We start from the raw sequence: 18,628 nt of genomic DNA on the forward strand, positions 1-18,628 counted from the left end.
GGAGCCCCTTCCTCACTGAATCCCAGGTCCCCCATAGCCTGGGTCCCATGATGCAGGGCTGCTGGGGTGGGGGGCCACTGGAAGAGGATGAGATGGGGCCAGGTGCAGAGCAAGACTTAGTGTGACTCAGAGACAAGGGGCCGAGAGAGCACAACGGGGCAGAGGTGGACCCCAGACAGACCCTAGGGGCAGCTCTCCCCTCTGTCACCACGTTCCGCCTCACCTGGCACCCTCAGAAGTGCACTGTGTACCGGCTCAGGCAGCAGACCTTGCCTGCCTGTGTTCAGCTCCTCCTGGCTCCACCCCTTCTGTTGTGTGACCCTCAGCAGATTGTGCTGTGCCTTGCTCAGTCCCTGTCTGTAAAGTGGGGTGACTGCAGCCCCCACTGCATGAGGCTTCTGTGAAGGATCCCTGGCTCAGTACCTGTGGGACGCCTAGAACAGGGCCCGGCACATGCTAATGGTTCTTTGAACTTCAACTACTGTTAACTGTATTCTTCCCCCCAGGTCCCAACCATGACTGTATAAGCAAGAGGACACTGAGAACAGGCCCTGCACCGCCTTTTACTCCTTAGAGGGGTCTCCCCAGTGGTTCATGCCCAGACCTTGGAATCCTGGCTCACATTGGTAAGCCATCAACCTCTCCATGCCTCAGTTTCCTCATCTGCAAAATGGGCACCCCATGAGGTTTAGTGGAGCTGGTATGTAGGTGCTTCATAAAGCCAGAAGTGACCTGTTTCAGATGCTCCAGTCCTCTGCTCTGAGGACATCCTTGAGGTCCAGGTGTTCTTGCAGGTGCGTGTGCACGAGCTGGGGAGCACAGAAGGTCTGGGAACCTCCCAGAGGAGAGATGCTCAGACACGAGGATGAGGTGGCGGGGAGCCCCAAATCCCAGCCCAGCGCCCCCTCCCTCCAGCACCACCTTCGCCTGCAGCCCTTGCCTCTGGTCGCACTCAGGTTCACCGGGTGCCACCCTCAGGCGCACCCCTGGGGGATACTTCTGAAACCAACTCCCACAGCCCGTCGGCTGGGGCGTTCCTGGGGTAGCCACAGTCACCGAGATCTTCCTTCAGCTGCCACAAGATTTCCCCTTGAATCGACGAGGTTCGAATCCCCTGTCCCAGTTATGCGACCCTTGGGTTTTACTTAGCCGCCCCCCCCTCCCTCCCCCCCCCGCCCCCGCCCCGCCGCTTCCCTGGGGTCCTGGGACTTGGTCCAGGGCTTCCCCGTCCTTCAGGGCCCGCGTCTCTCACGCACCGCCACCAGGAGGCGCCCCACGCCTGCTCGGCCCCCTAGACCCCGGCCTGCGGGGCTGTCGGCCGGGAGGAGGGGCTTCCTCCGGGTTAGGGTGGAGCGCGGGGCTCGGAGCCGGCAGTGCAGCCCCTGGAGCGAGTGCAACCTCCGCAAAGCCGTGCCCCCTTTCTCTCTCCTGAACCCCCATCGGGTGGCGGGTGTCCCACCGCTCTCTCCGTGGGGCCGCTCCAGCTGCGTCCGCAGTCCCCTGCCCCCGGCACTCCCCCAGGACCCACCCGCGGCGTCCTCGGCCCTCCTCCTGCGGGCACAGGGCCCAGAGTCCCGGGCCTGGTGGGGGCCACACCTGCCGCGGCCTCACTTCCCCGTAGCCCCCGATCCCTCCATGAAGGTTGGGTGGATTAACCGTCTCCAAACCTGGGTTGTTCAGAATCAGCCAGCGCTTTTTAGTGCTGAGTTCCTCCCCCCGCAACGCCCCTGCCGCGCCCCCCCCACAGCTAGAGGGCAGGCCCGGAATCAGTAGGTTTAACCAGCTCGTCCCTCCAGCGCTTCTGGCTCCTTCAGTCCTGCGCTCCCCACCCGGGAGCCCTCTGCCTTCCAGGAAGAAACAAAGTCCCTTAAATATTATTTAAAATATTTTTTTTAGTAGATAATGCATCCACTTGATTCAAAAATCAAACCAAATCAAGGTAAAAAGCCTTTCTGTCACCCTGTCCCCATGCACCTGGTTTCCTCCCCCAGACTCATAACCCCAGGTGGCCACTTTTATTAATTTCTTGTGTAGTCTTCTAAAGAAAATAAACATCTATGCTATTTTTCTTCCTTTCTTATATAAAAGGTAGCATACTATCTACACTGGTCTGCATTTTGTTTTCACTAAATCTATCTTAACGTTCTTTCCATAACACTAGAGTCCCTGTTCCTTCTTTACAGCTGAGTAGTATTCCATTGCATGGCTGTGCACAGTTTATTTGACTTGGTCCTTTCTTGATGAGGACCTGGGTTGTTGCTCCTTTTTCACTTTTCCTAACAACATTGCAGTGAATATCCGTGTCCGTCCATCACTTTGTAAGCGTGCTCTTGTACATATCTGTAGGATAAAATGCCCTGCATGGAAGTCTTAGTTACAGAATGAGGGAGTCCATAATTTGGGTAGACACTGCAGGTATGGCCACCGCCCTGCATGGGGCTGGTACCATCGGGCCCTCCCCAAGCAGTGACGAGACTGTTTCTCAGCAGCCTCGCCAACAGAGTGTCAGACTTTGGGATTTTTGCCACAAATTCAATTGTGTTCAGTGCCTCCAGGAAGCCAGCCTCGACCTTGACCTGCCTGGACTGTAACCCCACCGCCCGTGTTCCCCCAACACTCAGGCCTTCTCCTTCACAGCCCCTTGCGCATTTGAAATGACTTATGTATTATATCATTATTATTATTGTTATTATTTCTTCACCATTTGCCTACCTCCAGCCGAGAAGCCCCACATGGGCAGGGCCCGTAGCCAGATCCCCAGCACAGCATGGGCACATCAGAGATGCTGAACGCTCCTATTGTTGGCTGGGGTGGCCCCCTTTGTGCCCTGTACCCTAGTAGGCGCTTTGCCTGGGTGTCTTCACCTGTGCCCCGCAACCAGCTTATGAGGGAAGCGCTGGGACTGGCTCCATGGAGACAAGGAGACTGAGGCTCACACAAGAGGTGATTTGCTAAGGCCTCACAGCTGGCTGGTAGGGAAGTCCCTTCTCCTCAGCCTTGTCCTTCCTCCCAAGACCTTGGCTTTCCTTCTTCCCTACTCTGATCCGCGGGGGCCCCCAATCTCCAGGAGCAATCAGGCCCAGGTCAGGGGTGCTCGAAGCTCAGGATTGGTCCACTCCGCACCGCCTGCAATGATGGAGAGCCAAGCTAGGGGCTGGCTTGAGCCCCTGGGTGCCTTGTCGGCCTACAGGCTCGGGCCTCCTGCTTGGTGGCAGTGCCAGGGCCACAATGACCCCAGCGGCTGTGCAGTCACCAGAGCCCCTTCTCGGAGGCCCTGCGGCCACTCTGGCTCTGTGCCCGACTGTCACTCTGTTCCCCAGCAGCTCTTCGTGGTGGCTGCCTGCCTCCCTGCCTCCCATTAATCATGTGTGCAGGATTTATTTTCTCCAGCAATTTATTTCAGCAAATGCAATCTGGGTGTGCCCGCAGGTGGGCAGGATGCTCTGCTGCTGCCAGAGTCATGGAGCCTGGCTTTATTGTTGGGCTCACAGGCATGATTTGCTGGCACCCACTTACCCCCCATCAGACACAAGGCCTGGCTGAGCCCTAGGTGGGACCTCAGGGACCAGCCCCCACCCCCCATCACCACGACCTCAGGGTCCCAAGCAGCCTGGAAGGTCCAGCTCACCCCACTTTCTTTCCTGGGGCTTTGTTGCCCCAGAGCTATCTGGGTAAGGGGGTACCTGGGAGATGAGCCCCGAGGTCCTCGCCCTGAAACAAGCATTCAGAGACCTTTCCTGAAGACTCAGGTGGTGGCTCTTTCCAGTTTCCTGATCTGGGGCCTCCCTTCCGAACCCGCTGCTCCCTGGCACTGCCGGGCAACTGGTCCCTGGTTCCCACGACAGTCACAGAGGGAAGCAATCACCCAATGCCGGCCTTGCCAGCCCCATCGCCACACCCGCAACACATGTCTTCCTTTACGGGGTTCCCTTTGGTTCCTTTGTCACCCGCAGCCCCTCTCTAGGCTGTCAACAGGATACAGCAGCCTGGGTCTGAGAAGTGGGACACAGCCGTGAGGCCAGGACAGGAGCAGAGGGCTGCTTGGCTGTGATTTCAGGGCCTGAGTTAGTGCTCCTGGTTATCTGCCCACTCACAGGCCTTGGAAGCAGGAAGGAAAGGAGAGAGGGCAGTAGAGGACAGGGGTCATCTACCCAGCCCCGGCCCTCGCCAAGCCCTTTGCTGTCCCCACCTGTGCCTCCCACCCCTGCAACACCCCCAGAGGCCCCGGGCCCAGCCCGTGGACACCTGCTTCTTCCCTTGTATCCCCCAGGCCCAGCCTACAGCCCCTGCCCCCAGCCTGCCCCACCAGGCCTGGCTGCCTCTAATGCTGCAGATAATTCCTGCTTGTCGCAAAGCCATTACCCTGTAAATGGACCGCACTTCAGTGTGTGTGTGTGTGTGTGTGTGTGTGTGTGTGTGCGCACAAGCACAGGAGGGGGTGGCCGCAGCAGGCAAAGCCTCTCATTTATGCCTCACTCACGGCCATAATTGCCTTGGGGGATTTACTGGCTTCACCCTCTGCAGCCCCCTACTCTCGTCCCCTGCTCTGCCTGCCAGCCTCTGCTGGCCCCCGGGTGATGGGGCCTGGAGTTGTGGGAAGGGGGGCAGGACATGCCCAGCTGGAGGGTGGTGAGGCCTTGCAGAGGGGCCCTGGTGTATGTGTGCTCTCCTTTCTACTCCATGCATGGCAGCTGGACTCAGAGAGAGTGGCTGAGGAGCCCGCATCGGCCTCCCAGACTTCAGGGATCCTGGGGTGCAGAGCTGACCTGGGGGTGCGTGATGGATGCTGGAAGGACTTTCGTGGCATCTGTAGCCCTGGTTTCTTTCTCCTCTTCTGCCTTGCTCCAACCCCTCCAGGCTGCTGGTCTCCTGCCCCCTACTTTATCTGCCATTTGCAGACCCCCATCCCCACCCCCAGGTACCGTCACAGCTGCTCCACCCTGCCCCCTCCTGCCTTGGCACAGCCCAGTCTCCCCCAAGGGAAGGCAAACCCTTGACCCTTTCAAGAAGAATCTTCAATCTTTGTGTTGAGCCCTCTGCAGCCCCATCAGGAAGCACCTGTGGACTCAGGAAGCAGGGCTGGGTGGTGGTCAAGGGAGTGGCCTTCACCAGCAGCCTGAGTTGTTTCTAATCTCGGCTCCTCCAGTTTCCAGTGATTGGCCGAGTCACTCAACTTCTCTGAGCCTCATTGGCTTTATCTGTAAAATGGGTCTGATAACACCTGCCTCTAACAGTTATTATAAAGGTTTGATACATTGTAATACATTGAACCACATGAAATTGCCCATAATTATTGGGTGAAATACCGCATTAACAAACTGAATTGTTGATAAGGTTTCTACTGGATGTCTGGAACTTTCCTTTTATCTCTTCATGTTTTGCATTTGTATAAGTGCTACCTGCTGGTTTTAAAGAATTCAAGCAACTCAGGAAAGCACAGAGAAGAAAGCAAAAAGCAAAACTAAATAAAAATAAATCTCCCTATCAGAATAGCCGTAATTAATGAATAACCACCATTTCCAGAAATCTCTTTTGGCATTGATGCAGATAAAAGTTCAGAGAGATAAACTGATAGTGCTGTAAGAAGGGATCTGATTGAATATTTTAAATATAATTTATTAAATCTCATTTTAGTTTAACAAAACGAAAATAAATGAAAGTAACGCTGAAGGAAACTAGGTGTTTCTTCATCTGAGAGAGAGTGTTTTCGAAGAAGATCATCTCATATTAACAAACATTTGAAAGCAATAAAAATAAAAAATATAGATTAGAGTGAATCTATCATGGAGTAGAAATCGAAGGCATTAAATTAGCAAGTTTCAAAGAAACACAGCTGACAGCAAGATTGAGAAAAAGGAAAGAAAACTTATGGAGAAAGATGACAAGAAAGAATGACAAAAGACAGAAAAAAGGAGAGGACACAGAATGGTGAAATGGGTTTGCGTTCTTTTAATCACAAGGTCGAGCAGCGGTATTCAAAATTTCGCACATATTCAACTTAAAAGAATTTTGCCTAGACGTGTCCTCCTTATGTAAAAGTTTCCATCGTGTTTAAAGATGGTAAGAAAGATATAATTTCTGGCAACTTGTAAATATTGACATTTTTAAATAAAGCTGTCACAACACTCTTTTGACCGTATCTGACCACTTTGATGGAAAGAATGGCAATTTCATCTGGTTCGAACTCAGATAAAACACCCAGCCGGGAGCCGGCCCACCCTGGTGCTCATGCGGGCACCTGTTCTGAGTCGAATGAGATTTCATGCTCCATAAACTCATCTGGACTTGTGCTTTTGTATTTTCTTTGTTTCTGTTTTCCTGGTATTTTTAGCAAAACTTCTTTGGACTCTCCAACTTTTCTCACTAAATAAAGAGAAAAAAAGTTGAAGTCTCTGATTAAAATGGAAAAGCAGAGCCCCTCGCAGGATCCCAGTGGCCAAGGCAGGGGGCTGGCCCCACGGGAGAAGGCTGGATTGAGCCTGGCAGAGGGCAGGGTCTTGGGCATGACCCCCTTCTCCTCTCTAGCACTTCAGACGGGGCTGATGGGAGAAGATGGAGACTGAAAAGATTGTGGGATGTACATCAAGGATTGGGTTCTGCAAGGGGACGGGCGGCGGGTGGCTGTGTGGCCACATGCTGTGTGGTCCCTGCCCAGAATACTGGACGAGAAGTGAGGGGAGAGGCCAGGGGTCTTGCCAACCACCGAGAGCCGTGCATGCATGTCCTAAGACCACCCCACTCTCAGAGACCCATGGAGCCTGCAGGGGGCAGCCTCAGCTTTAGCAGCGCCCACCCCAAAGCAGCACTCCTGCCTCTCCAGAGCCCTCTTCAAGTCAAGTTCAGCCCAAAGAAAGCGGGAAGGTCAGAGCAGCGAGCAAGGCTGGCAAGCTGAAGGAGACAGGCAATCCCCCAAGAAGGCCCCACAAGGCCAGGGGAGCCCCTACTCAGACACCTGATGCACGTCGGGCCCTACACACCCCGACACTGCCCCGTGTCCCATTCTCTCTTGTTCTCTGGGCTCCCACAGGCCCCTGCTGCCTCCTGGGACCAGGCCCTTGCTGCCTTCAGCGTGTTTACACAGGGAAACAGCATCCTGTCGATTCTGATACATTTACAAAGTGCTGATCCAGAGCAATGGTGATCGTCCCCCCCAGCCCTTTTTTTAGAAAGCCCAACGGTGGCCTTTAATCCTCCCAGCAAGATGGGCTTCATTAGCCCTTTCCCCAGACTGAGAACCTGAGGGTAAGACGAGGGGAGGGTATCGGTTCCTCAGGCCATCGCAAATTGCCACAAACTGGGTGGCTGAAAACAACAGAAATTCATCCTCTCCCAGTTCTGGAGGCCAGAAGTCCAAGATCAAGGTGTCAGCAGGGCCGTGCTCCCTCGAAGGCTGTGTGCGAGGATTTGTTCCATGGCTTTCCCTTAGCTTCTGGTGTTACCCGCAATCCTTGGCATTTCTTGAGTTGCATCTCTTAACTCTCTGCCTCCATCGTCACGTGGCCTTCTCCCTGAGTGTCCCTTCTCCTTCTTTGCAAGGACACCAGTCATGTTGGACGAGGGCCCACTCTATTCCAGTATGACCTCAACTTAACTAATTACGTCTGCAACAGCCCTGTTTCCAGTAAGGTCACATTCTGAGGTATGTGGGGTTAGGACACCAACTTAGCTTTTAGGGGACACGGTTCAGCCCATAACAGGAAGTGACTCACCCCAGGTCACCTGGAGGTACAATCAGAACCCCAGTTCCAAGCTCTGAATCATGGCCTGAGCAGCCTCTTATCCCAAGGGGACCCTGACTTCAACCTCCCCTCACACTTCAATGAGTCAGAGACCAGCATGTGGTCACTTTTGTGCCCAGCTGGCCCCTTTGGGTCAGCAGGGCTGGCATAGCTATGGGCCCCCACTATCGTGTCCAGGGACACTGCCCCCAAAGGCGGCCTGGTCAGCTCTTGGGTGAGTCTCCCTCTCACTTCCCTTTTGCCCACTCCTGTGAAGGGGCTGGGGGCTCAGGCTAGTCTGGGGTGGAGGGAGGGGTGAGCACACCCATGACATGGAGGGTCCCCAGGGGAGAGGAAGAAGAAGGTCCTCCTAGACAGGACAAGTGTAGAGACATGGGGAGGCAGCTTCTTCCCCAGGGCAGCAAGTGCCCAGGTCCCCCTTCCCCAATTCCAGAGGCCCAGGGTCCCCCCACCACCCTCCTCTGTGTTCAGGGGAGGTTCTGGGCCAGTGGGGAGGCTGCGGGGCTGGCTCAGGGCACCAGAGCCCACAGGGGCCTCCTGACACGAGCCTGCTGGGGTTTTCCAGAGATAGGAACAGAATGTCCAAAGTTCTTTCCTTCGGCTTCTTGAAGTGGGAAGTGGGGCAGCTGTGGCCTCAGAGGGCTGGGGCAGGGTGGGGGTGGGGGGTCTGCAAATGGCAGACAAGGCCAGCTCCCCTCCCAGCCTGGAGCCTGGGCTGAGGGGAGGGGGGCAGAGAAACCGGGGACCCCAGATGTTACCAAAAGTTCTGCATCTCTCCTACACCCTGGACCGTCATCCTGCCTCTCCCCCCAGAATAAATGGGGAGATAGAGAGGAAAGACCATGGGACAGCAAAAGAAGGGGAGAGCCCAGCTCTTCGGCCCACTGGCCGGGTGACCGCCCTGGGCTTCATTTCTTCCCTGAGTGTGGAGACAACCACGTGAAGTGCTGGTTCCTATGGGCCCCCGGAAAATGTCACTTCTCTCCCCTGACCCAAACTGCAGGGGAGGGGAACAGGACTGGACAGACTGGATGTGAGCATAGGGGGGGAAGGGGTGGCAGACTAGGCCCTCCCCCCAACCTGGAGAGGCTGCCGACGGGGGCCAGGGAGACCCCAGGACCGCTTTGAACAGATTGAGGTTGACGTGCCAGGAGGCAGGGAGTTCAGGCCTGGAGCAGGAAGAGAGGCCACTACTGATCACTCGTTTCTTCATTTGTGTAGCAAATACGAGTGTGTTAAGCTCTGTTCTAGGTGCTGGGGACACCACAGGGACAAGACGGAAACCCTCACTCCCCTGCAGCAGACAGACAACAAAGGACAAGCTCTCAACTGCAAGTGGCTCTAATAACCAGCTTATTGGGGAATCTCAACTCATCGGGACATAGACTTGAAACGATTTCATTTTTCCAGGCACTGCCCTCGACTGTGCCAGGTGGAGGCCCCTTTCCACTGTAAGGAGCAGCTCCCTTCCCAACATCCGGCCAGATTCTGAGCATTCTCCACCTGCCAGGTAAGAATCTTCTTCTGGGCATCATCCATTGAAACTCCAGTTTCTCACTTAATGTAAAGCTCTTCTTGCTGCCTTGAGCTCAGGGCAAGCTTCAGAAGCTCCAGAGGGGGTGGGAGGGTGTGGGGGGTCTCTTTTCCTCCCCCGTCCTTCAGTGTTGGGGTAAGGAGAGAGAAAGGGGCACCTGCTCCTGCTTTGCCTGGAGCAGGGAGGCCCAGGACCACAGCCGCAGCCCTAATGCTGCTCCAGCTCCTTGTCTATCAACAGAGCAGAACCAAGGTGCCCGCTCACAGGAGGTTCCCTTGGGGTGGCTCCCCTGGGTACAGGGACCCGTGCTCAGCAAGGCCTCACAGTTGGTTTCAAAGTCTGCTGCCACAGCCTTAAAATTCTTGATAATTGTTGAACAAAGGGCCCTGAGTTTTCATTTTGCCCCGGGACCCCTGCAAATCACACAGCCAGCCCTGCCTGCCAGACAGGTATATTGCAGCCACGCATAGCTGGTAGCCGCGCACCACGATGTACTCTGCCCCCCACACTGCAGGGGTCCCCGAAAGCCTGAAGCCACCAGTCTCATCCACACTCAGGACCAACTCTCAGGCCTGCGGGCACATGTGCATCTGTAAATTCTTAGGGACCAGGAACCTCAGGGTGGGGATATCAGCCTCTTCCCACTCTGCAGCCTCATCACACTGTCACTTCGGGAGTCTCAGCTGCTCAGCGAGTCCTCTGGCTAAGTTGACTCCATCTAGGCACTGAAATGCCACCCTCTCCCTCTTGCCAGCGAGGAATTCCTGGGACCTCCCCGCTTCCTTCCAGCTTGGCTGGAGAAGTGAGGGCAGATGCTCCTTCCACCAACACTGTGCCACCCCCCACCCCCCACCCCCCACCCAGCCCAGGTCTTCCCCTCCTGCCCCACCCTCCCCCTCCTCCGACCTGTCCATTTGGGGGAGGGGCAGTGGGGAGGGTGTGGATTCTGACAGGGGTTCAGCAGTGAGATCTGCAACAGGCAAGCAGGTCTGGGGGGAACTTTCCAGTCAAGGAGACCATGTGAGGCCGAGCCCCTTGTAACAGGCTGGAACCCCACTGGACAGACTGCAACAGGGAAACGACAGCTCTGAAGAAAATACAAGGGCACCCACAGTGTAACAGAGAATGAGAGGCACTGCGGGGACAGTGGCCAGAAGGCCTCTCCATCACATGCTGGCAGGAGAGGCAGACCAGGAGCAAGCGCACCAACCACTGATAATAAACCCAACGATTTCATGAAATGTGCATTTAGACATGCTTCTCAAGAGGGGACCTGTGTAAGTGGATGAAATTAACCCGGATTTGGGGGTGGGGTATATACGGAAGAGGGGAGAGGGCTGTCGACCCAGCTCTGCGCACAGCAAGTAGAGGCAGAGAAGGGTGAGCTGGGTTTTGAGTGGAATTGCAATCTGTGCTGCGAGGCCCTGATTTTTCTTTGGCAGTGGCCGGGTGTCTCCCCTGAGGGAAGTTGCCGCGCAAGAGACAGTAAATAGACCAGTAGCTCCTGGTCTGTCTTCTCCTCCTGCCTCTCGCCTGGAAGACAAGTGGAGGCAGAAGGGAGGCAGGAAGGCGGGGTAGGAAGGCTTTGTCTGTGCTCTGGCCTGGGCCACCTCACTTTGGCAGGATCCAAGCACTGAGGGACTTTGTTGCTGAATGGGCAGGAAGTGCACCCCTTGCCCAGGGGAAGTGTCCACAGGGGGCTTGGGCTGGGGGGTTTGCTCCAGGCCTTAATCCTTTCAACCTGGATGCAAGAACCTCTGGGCAGAAGCTCGAAAGATAGGTCGAAGCTGTCAGCCTCTCCACTCACCTTCTGTGCTTTTACCTTACCTCGGTGGCTCTCTCTTGAAACCACAGATAATCTTCCTTTGGACACTTTCTCAAACCTCTGTTTATGCTTCAAACACAGTCTGTGTGGAGCTAACGCCCACTCTGCCAAGAATTTGGAGATCATGGATAAAAAGATACTCTATCTAAATATTCACCCTATTTCGATGGATAGATGTGCTGATGAAAAGAAGTAATTTCCAACTTCATGATATTCACTTAGGATAATCCATACTCAAAGTGTTTTCATGGCATTCCTGAATCAGAGGTATGATCTCTATGAAGTGTGGTGGTGCCTGCGGAGGGGAAGGTGGGTGCATACGGTGGTGTGTTGGTAAATGTTGAACAAGTGGCTCTCCAGGGGGAAAGAGCTCTGATTCATAGCATTTGCTGATTTCCATGGTGTAAATACTCTCACCCTGGCTGATTTCAAGCTACCAATGTGATGTCACCGAATGCAGACTTGGGAAGAGATGCCAATAATTGGCTCTCAGGAGCCAGGAGGAGCTGACTCCAGCACACCCCTGGGTGGGCGGCGTACTCCAACAGAGTCCCAGTGGGTTGGAACCTCTTTGTGGTCAGTGCCAAGAGAGATGGGAGAGAGCCCAAATGACGGGCATCACAGCGATCAAGGGGAAAGAGTTTCAGGGAGGAAAAAGGTTGTGGGCATTCTCTGCTGCTCAGTGGCATGGAAGAAAGAGGCTGGAGAAGCTGCTGAATTTGGCCACCTCCTCTCCTCGTTTCACCCATCAGCCCCCTGGGACCACCAACTCAAGGCCCTCTGCAGGCCTGGGGCTCTGTCTTATAAAGGACACAGGTTCCCATTAGAGGCTCATTCACTTGGGCAGAAGGAGCAACGGCTGGAGTAGAAAGGACAACATGTTACCGAGGAGACATCATGACAGAATCTGCTCTAGAAAAGGACCAGGCCTGCCAAAACCGCCCTGGATCACCAGCGTGAATTGGGGTGTCAGGATTTTTTTTTGGCCCCAGGTCATTGTGCTGGGCAGAAGGGCCACCTCCTCTCTGGCCCAAGTGGGAACTCGGCCCCAGGAGAGCAGCTTATTTGTGGCTCTTCCCGTGAGACTCCAGAAGACTCCCTCCTGCCAGATCAGAGTCATAGCAACTGAGAACAATGCTGGACGGGCCGAGCGGGCTCTGCACAGGGGCAGGGGGTCTGGGAGAGCATCAGAAGCTGCTGGGGCCTGTCCTCCCCGAACTGGGCCACTGGTGGGGCCTTTCATCTCCTGCCTTCCTCTTGGGGCCACTCCGGCATCCGCCTGCCTCTGTCTCTTCCCACCCACTACCCCCAGTGCGGCAATTACGGCGCTAATTAGGACTCTTTGATCATCTTTAGAAATGGCCACATTGGGGAGGGACGCTGCCAAGCAATTAGGGGCAGAGAGGCTGGGAGCTCGGGCACCTCCTCGGGGGGTGGGGCTGCAGGGGACCCTCAGACACCCCCTGCCCCCCCTCTCTGGGAGTGTCTGCTCCCAGCATAGCTGTAAACTCCTCAGGGAATAGAGGCAGATGGGAATCCCGTCCCCTCATCCGAGCCCTGGAGACAGGGCCAGCCCCTGCTCACCAGGCCCCCTCTGCCTGGCCCCCAGCCCAACCGTCAGCTCTTCTGGCCTGTCCAGGCCCGTTTGATGGAGCCGCAGAAACAAGGGCTCCTTTGACAGCCAGGGGGGCCTCAGAGCTGGGATGATGAGACTTCAAAGGTGAGGGTCAAGCCCACTACCCTGTTCCCTCCCCCAACGCTGGCCCCCCACCTCCTGTGTATCCCTCCCTGTCTGTCCTCTATATAGCCCCCCAAGCCCCATTCTCTTGTGGGCTCCCGGGAGTTAAGGGCCAGGTGAGGGACTGACCAAGGGAAGCGGGTAATTTTGATGGAAGAGAATAGACTCAGATGATTTGGGGGCCAAGAGTTCAGTGCCCAGGGGCAGAAGGGCAGCGTGAGGCAGGCACCGAAGGATAAGCCCCCGGAAGGTGGACACCAAGGACAGGGTCGCTTGCCCGGCTCCTGGTCGCCATGCTGCTGGCTGTGCTGCTGCTGCTGCTGCTGCCCCTCTCAGACCCGCGGTTGGCCCACGGGCACCCACTGTACATGCGCCTGCCCCCCAGCACCCTGCAAGGTGAGCCCAGGCTGGTCTGAGGGAGCGGCCGAGGGGGGAGGAGCATAGCGGAAGTGGGTAGGGGAACATGAGCTGGCCACCCACCTCCCAAGGACCCTTGGCCCCTTCTGCCCACCCTGCCGGGAGAAGGGGCCAGGAGCTGAGACCCAGGTGGGAGAGGAAGGGGGAGGACGAAGGTGGAAGGGAACGGTAGCCAGCAAGCACTGCTAAAGGATGTGCTTTCGGGAAGGTTCGCGTTTAGCGGGGAGGAAGGGGCCCGGGGCAGCATCCCCTTGGCTATCCAGGCCCAAAGGTGGGCAACTCGACCACAATTATTTTGTGTCAATAAGCCTGAGTTCTGTGATGTCCGTACCTTTGGGGTGCTGTTTTTCCTTCAAAGTTTTTAAGGAAAGGTCCTTTCCAAAGATTCCAGCCCAGCTCAGTTGAATAACGGAGATATCTTGGGCTGAAAATCTGGACCGCCTGCTCTGAGCGCTGGACCCTGGGGCTGTCCCTCCTCCCCATTCCGCCCCAGTGCGCCTGGAGCCCAGTCTTTCCCTGTGGGTCTTCCAAGGCAGGGCTTGGGGCTGGGGCAAGAAGGATGAACCTGAGGCTCCTCCCCAGCCACTCAGGACTTGTGCCCCATATCCCAGCAGCTCTGTCAGCCCAGGGGACAAAAGTGTTGCAGGCCGCCCAGAGGAGCGCCCTGTGGGCTGTAAATCGAGTGGCGATGGAGCTCCAGCACAGACTGCACGAGTGCCGGGGATGTGGCAACACCACCGCCCCATGCCCTGGTGAGCTTGCACTGACCACCCTGGGCGGGGTCTCCCGTGCACCCCATCCCCTCCCTTCAGACTTGACTCCCTCTTGGGGACAGAAACTGGGTGGTGCTGCAACCAAAACTACGCTTATGGAGGTCTCTCTAAGTGGAAAGGGCATGCCAGGCTTGGGGCACAGCATGTGCAAAGGCGGAGGGCAGGAACAGTCTGGGCTCCCTTGGTGAACAGTGAGCGGTGTGTGGCTGCTAGGGGGAGAGGGAACAGAAGGGGAGCCTCAGGGCAGAGAGAGAGCTCAGGCCCAGCCTGGGGTGGAGGAAGGGTGGGAGGGTGGCAGCGAAGCTCAAAGGTCTGTTTCTCAGCAGGACCTGGGCGCCCCAGGCCTCAAGGCCCCCTCCTCCAGGATCCACCTGAGCCAGGTGAGGCTGGATAGGCCCCAGGGGGCAGGGCTGAGAGCAGGGTGGACCCTGGAGAGGCCTCGATGGTGGGGACGGCCAGGACTTGTCCCTCGTGACGCCGCTTCCGCCTTTCCAGGGCCGTGTGGCGAGAGGCCCCCGGGTACTGTCAACGTGACGCGGGCCCACGGCCGCATCGTGGGGGGCAGCGCGGCGCCGCCCGGGGCCTGGCCCTGGCTGGTGAGGCTGCTACTCGGCGGGCAGCCTCTGTGCGGCGGCGTCCTGGTGGCGGCGTCCTGGGTGCTCACGGCGGCGCACTGCTTCGCGGGGTACGTCCGGCCCCAGGCCCCTGCCCAGCCCGGGTCCCCAACGCAGGATCCAACTCTTCCGGGGTCGTCGGGCCGGCGACTCGCGAGAGGGCCGGTCTTTGCTGCCCCCTGGCGGCGGCCCCCTCCCCAGCTCGCCGCCTGAGGGCACCCACGCGGCCGAGCCACCGCGCGGATCTTGGGGGGGTGCCTCGCGGTGCGCATTCGGGCCGCCGCTTCTCCCCGGCCCGCGCCCCCTGCCCCCAGGCCGAAAAACACCCCGGCGGCGGGCTCGCTGGGTGATGCCCGTGGGCGGAGGGCGGGATCGCCGGGGGACCTCGCCGCATCCTTGTCCTGCGTATCACTAGCCATTCGTCCCGCAGCGCCCCGAACGAGCTTCTGTGGACGGTGACACTGGCCGAGGGTTCCCGGGGTGAGCAAGCGGAGGAGGTCCCCGTGAACCGCATCTTGCCCCACCCCAAGGTGAGAGGGCAGTCCCCAGGCCCTCAGAGCTAGGAAGAGCATCCCACGCCACACCCCGTTGACCTTGCGCCACTGCCCCCTCCCCAGTTTGACCCGCGGACCTTCCACAACGACCTGGCCCTGGTGCAGCTGTGGACCCCGGTGAGCCGGGCAGGGGCGGCGCGCCCAGTGTGCCTGCCCCAGAGGCCCCGGGAGCCCCCTACAGGCACTGCCTGCGCTATCGCGGGCTGGGGGGCCCTCTTCGAAGGTACCGGGCCGGGCCGGGTCTGAGTGGGCCGCACACGTGCTGGGGTGACGGAGTTTGGGAAGGGTGGAGTGTAAGGAATCTGACCTAGGCTCAGCTGTCTTCGCTAAGTGCTGCTCCATCTTGCAAAGGGGGAGGAATCCAGGAATAGAGTGGGAGGGGGACCTCGCCAAGTGGGGGCCCCTGTCCGGCAGGCCTGAGCTCCCTCCGTCGTTTCCCTGTAGACGGGCCTGAGGCTGAGGCGGTGAGGGAGGCCCGCGTGCCCCTGCTCAGCGCCGACACCTGCAGAAGGGCTCTGGGGCCGGGGCTGCGCCCCAGCAGCATGCTGTGTGCGGGCTACCTGGCCGGAGGCATCGATTCGTGCCAGGTATGAGCCCCAATTGATCGAAGGTCGATGGATGGGCTGCTCCCCAGGGGCGGGACAGCCTCCTTTCCTTCTACAGGCAGACTGTCACTCAACTTCTTTGAGTTTCTGTGTCCTCATCGCTAAAATGGGTACAAAACTGATAACTCTGGTAGAGCTCAGAGCTGCTGGCATATGATGGGGGCGGGTCAACGCAGTGCCCTCTTTCTTGGCTCGGGTCCCCGCAGGGTGACTCTGGAGGCCCCCTGACCTGTTCTGAGACTGGCCCCCGCCCCAGGGAGGTCCTGTATGGAGTCACCTCCTGGGGGGACGGATGCGGGGAGCCAGGGAAGCCCGGCGTCTACACCCGTGTGGCCGTGTTCAAGGACTGGCTTCAGGAGCAGATGAGCGGTGAGCGCCTGTTCCTATTCCCCCGCCCGGAGTGTCCCGCTAACAGCCCTGAGACGTGCCCCTTTCCACCTCGCCCGCCCCAGCCCCTTCTGCGTCGGGAAAGCCTGTCTCGCTCCAGCGAAGGGATGAGGGGCCCAAAGCGGGGGCTGAGCTGGCCTCTGCTGCCCCCCTCAGCGGCCCCCTCCAGCCGCGAGCCCAGCTGCAGGGAGCTTCTCGCCTGGGACCCACCCGAGGAGCCGCTGGCAGCCGCTGCCACGCCCTGCGCCTTCTACGCCCACTTGTGCCCCGGACCACCCGGCGCCTGTGCGCGCCCGGCGCACCAGCAGTGCCTGCAGCGCAGGCGGAGATGCGGTCAGTCCCGTTCCCAGGGCTGGGCCAGAGAGGTAGGGGCCCTGGCCCACGTCTGACCGCCGCTCGGACCCTTGTCCCGCCCGCAGAGCTGCGCTCGCTGGCCCACACCCTGCTCGAGCTGCTGCGGGGCGCCCAGGAGCTGCTCGGCCCGCGCCCGGGGATGCGGCGCCTGGCCTCGGCCCTGGCTCGCCCGGCTCCGTGGCTCCGGGAGTCTGCCAGGCACCCCGTCCGCGAGCAGCGGCTGCACCCAGGTACCCCGCGCCCTCGCAGCCCAGCCCCGGCCCCACTTGCACGGCCGAGGCGTTCCCCTAACCCTGCGTCTCCCCAGGATCGCGGGCTGCGGGCGCTCGGTTCCCGAAGCGGAGGCCCGAGCAGCGCGGGGAAGCGAACGGTAATGACGCCCCCTGCCGGCCATAGGCAGGGGTGTGGGCCAAGGGCCGGCCGAGGCGGGGAAGGAATTGTCCCCTGGGTCTGCACTGCGAAGCGGTTACGCCGTGGGGCATGGGGCAGACCCGCTCTCCCCCTCCGCCGCAGTAGGGCTGATGACTCTTGGGGGGACTTATGGCTTTGGGCCCTCATCAGTATCAACAGAGATGCTGGGCTGGTGTTATCACTTAACCTCTCTGAGCCTGCGCCCGCATCAGCCGCCTGAGAAGTCCGCCTCCTGGGAGGCGGTCCTGAGGTAATGGTGGGAGCCCCACCGCCAGCTCCATGCTGGTGTCAGTTCTCGCTCATTCCCGGGGCCCCTCTTCCTGCAGGCTGCCCCGGGCTGGAGCCCCTTCGGCAGAAGCTGGCCACCCTCCAGGGCACCCATGCCTGGATCCTGCAGGTCCCCCCAGAGCACCTGGCCATGGACTTCCATGAGGCAGGTCCCTGGCTTCCCAGCCTCCTTCACGGTGGCCTCAGAGAGCTGACCTGACCAGCAGGGCGGGATGGGGGGTGGGGGGCGGGGGGGGCGGGGGGGGTGAGGAGCGGGGTGGGGGGGGGGTTGGTTGGTTGTCCAAGGGGAAGGGGGTAGGGAGGGCAGCTGTGCGTGAGCTGGGGTGCTGGGGAGGGGGGAAGAGGGGAGTGAAGGGCCTTGTGGAGGGTCTCAGTGAGCAGGAAGTGTGTGGGGTTGTGGAGGGGCGTAAAAGAGGGGGGTGGGTCTAAATGGGAGTTTCTGGGACCAGGAGGAGAGGGACCTAGAGAGTAGTTGTGGGCTCCTGAGCTCTCTCCTCCCTCGCAGGTCCTGGCAGATCTGGGCTCCAAGACGCTGACCGGGCTCTTCCGAGCCTGGGTTCGGGCGGGCTTGGGGGGCCGGCACGTGGTCTTTGGGGGCCTGGTGGGCCTGGAGCAGGCCACGCTGGCTCGCAGTCTTCCCCGGTTGCTGGTGCAGGCCCTGCAGGCCTTCCGCTTGGCCGCCCTGGAGAAGGCAGAGCCCGAGGGACCCCAGATAGGTGCAAGGCAGGAGCGGGGGCTGGGGAGGACCAGCCACCACCCACTCAGCCCTCGTGTTCCCCCAGCCAGGCCATGAGCCCTGGTCAGGACTTACTGCTCCTAGGGGCTGGGAGGGGTTCAGGGAGCACGATGACAAACTGTCACAGCCATCGTTGGCTGGTGGGTGAGGGTGGGGTGGGAGTCCCAGGCCCCATGTGTCTTCCCAGATTTGCCATCAGAAAATCACAGCTGCTCTAATAAACATTATTTATGACCCAAGGAGACAATTTTGGCTCTTTCTTGGGATGGGAACTGGGTGGGTGGGCATTAGATCTCTGGAGAGGGGGTGCCCAGGCAGGGCCTAGCCTCCAGAAGCAGTGTCACAAAGACCCCAGAGAGGAGCTGCTAAGCCCCCCATCTCAGCATACATGACTGCTTCCCAAGAAGTGGCAGCAGCTGACTGCCTGTCCCCACTCCCCATCCGTGGCTGACCAGCGCTGTCCCCCCATGTCCGGTGTTTCCATTCAGCCCCCAGCGCTAGCTGCGGTAAGTACCAGCCTGGGATCTTTGCCTCATGTCCTTGGGCTCCTGCCCGGCTGGCCAGTCCCTGTCCCCACGCCCTCATTGCCCGCCCTGGTTCTCTACCCTGCCAAAGAGTCTAGAGGTGTCAGATTGCGTTTCCGGCTGCCTCTT

At 58.8% G+C, this 18,628-nt stretch overlaps 1 protein-coding gene across 2 annotated transcripts; it reads left to right on the plus strand.

The window, feature by feature from the left end:
• The first annotated feature begins 12,287 nt into the window (after positions 1-12,287).
• On the plus strand, positions 12,288-18,215 carry PRSS56 (serine protease 56). Of its 2 annotated transcripts, none has more exons than XM_070269464.1 (13): positions 12,288-13,232; positions 13,868-14,005; positions 14,353-14,406; positions 14,522-14,711; positions 15,071-15,170; positions 15,258-15,417; positions 15,639-15,781; positions 16,056-16,168; positions 16,343-16,519; positions 16,606-16,770; positions 16,848-16,910; positions 17,278-17,384; positions 17,745-18,215. In XM_070269464.1, the coding sequence occupies exons 1-12, from the start codon at positions 13,130-13,132 to the stop codon at positions 17,381-17,383; spliced, it is 1,512 nt and encodes a 503-aa protein (XP_070125565.1). In that variant the 5' UTR covers positions 12,288-13,129; the 3' UTR covers position 17,384; positions 17,745-18,215. The 2 variants fall into 2 exon arrangements, with proteins under 2 accessions (XP_070125565.1, XP_070125564.1); XM_070269463.1 differs by having other exon boundaries at positions 12,999-13,232; positions 16,006-16,168.
• The last annotated feature ends 413 nt before the right edge of the window (positions 18,216-18,628 follow it).

This window comes from Equus caballus, chromosome 6, assembly GCF_041296265.1.
Source record: "Equus caballus isolate H_3958 breed thoroughbred chromosome 6, TB-T2T, whole genome shotgun sequence".
Classification (NCBI taxonomy): Eukaryota; Metazoa; Chordata; class Mammalia; order Perissodactyla; family Equidae; genus Equus; species Equus caballus.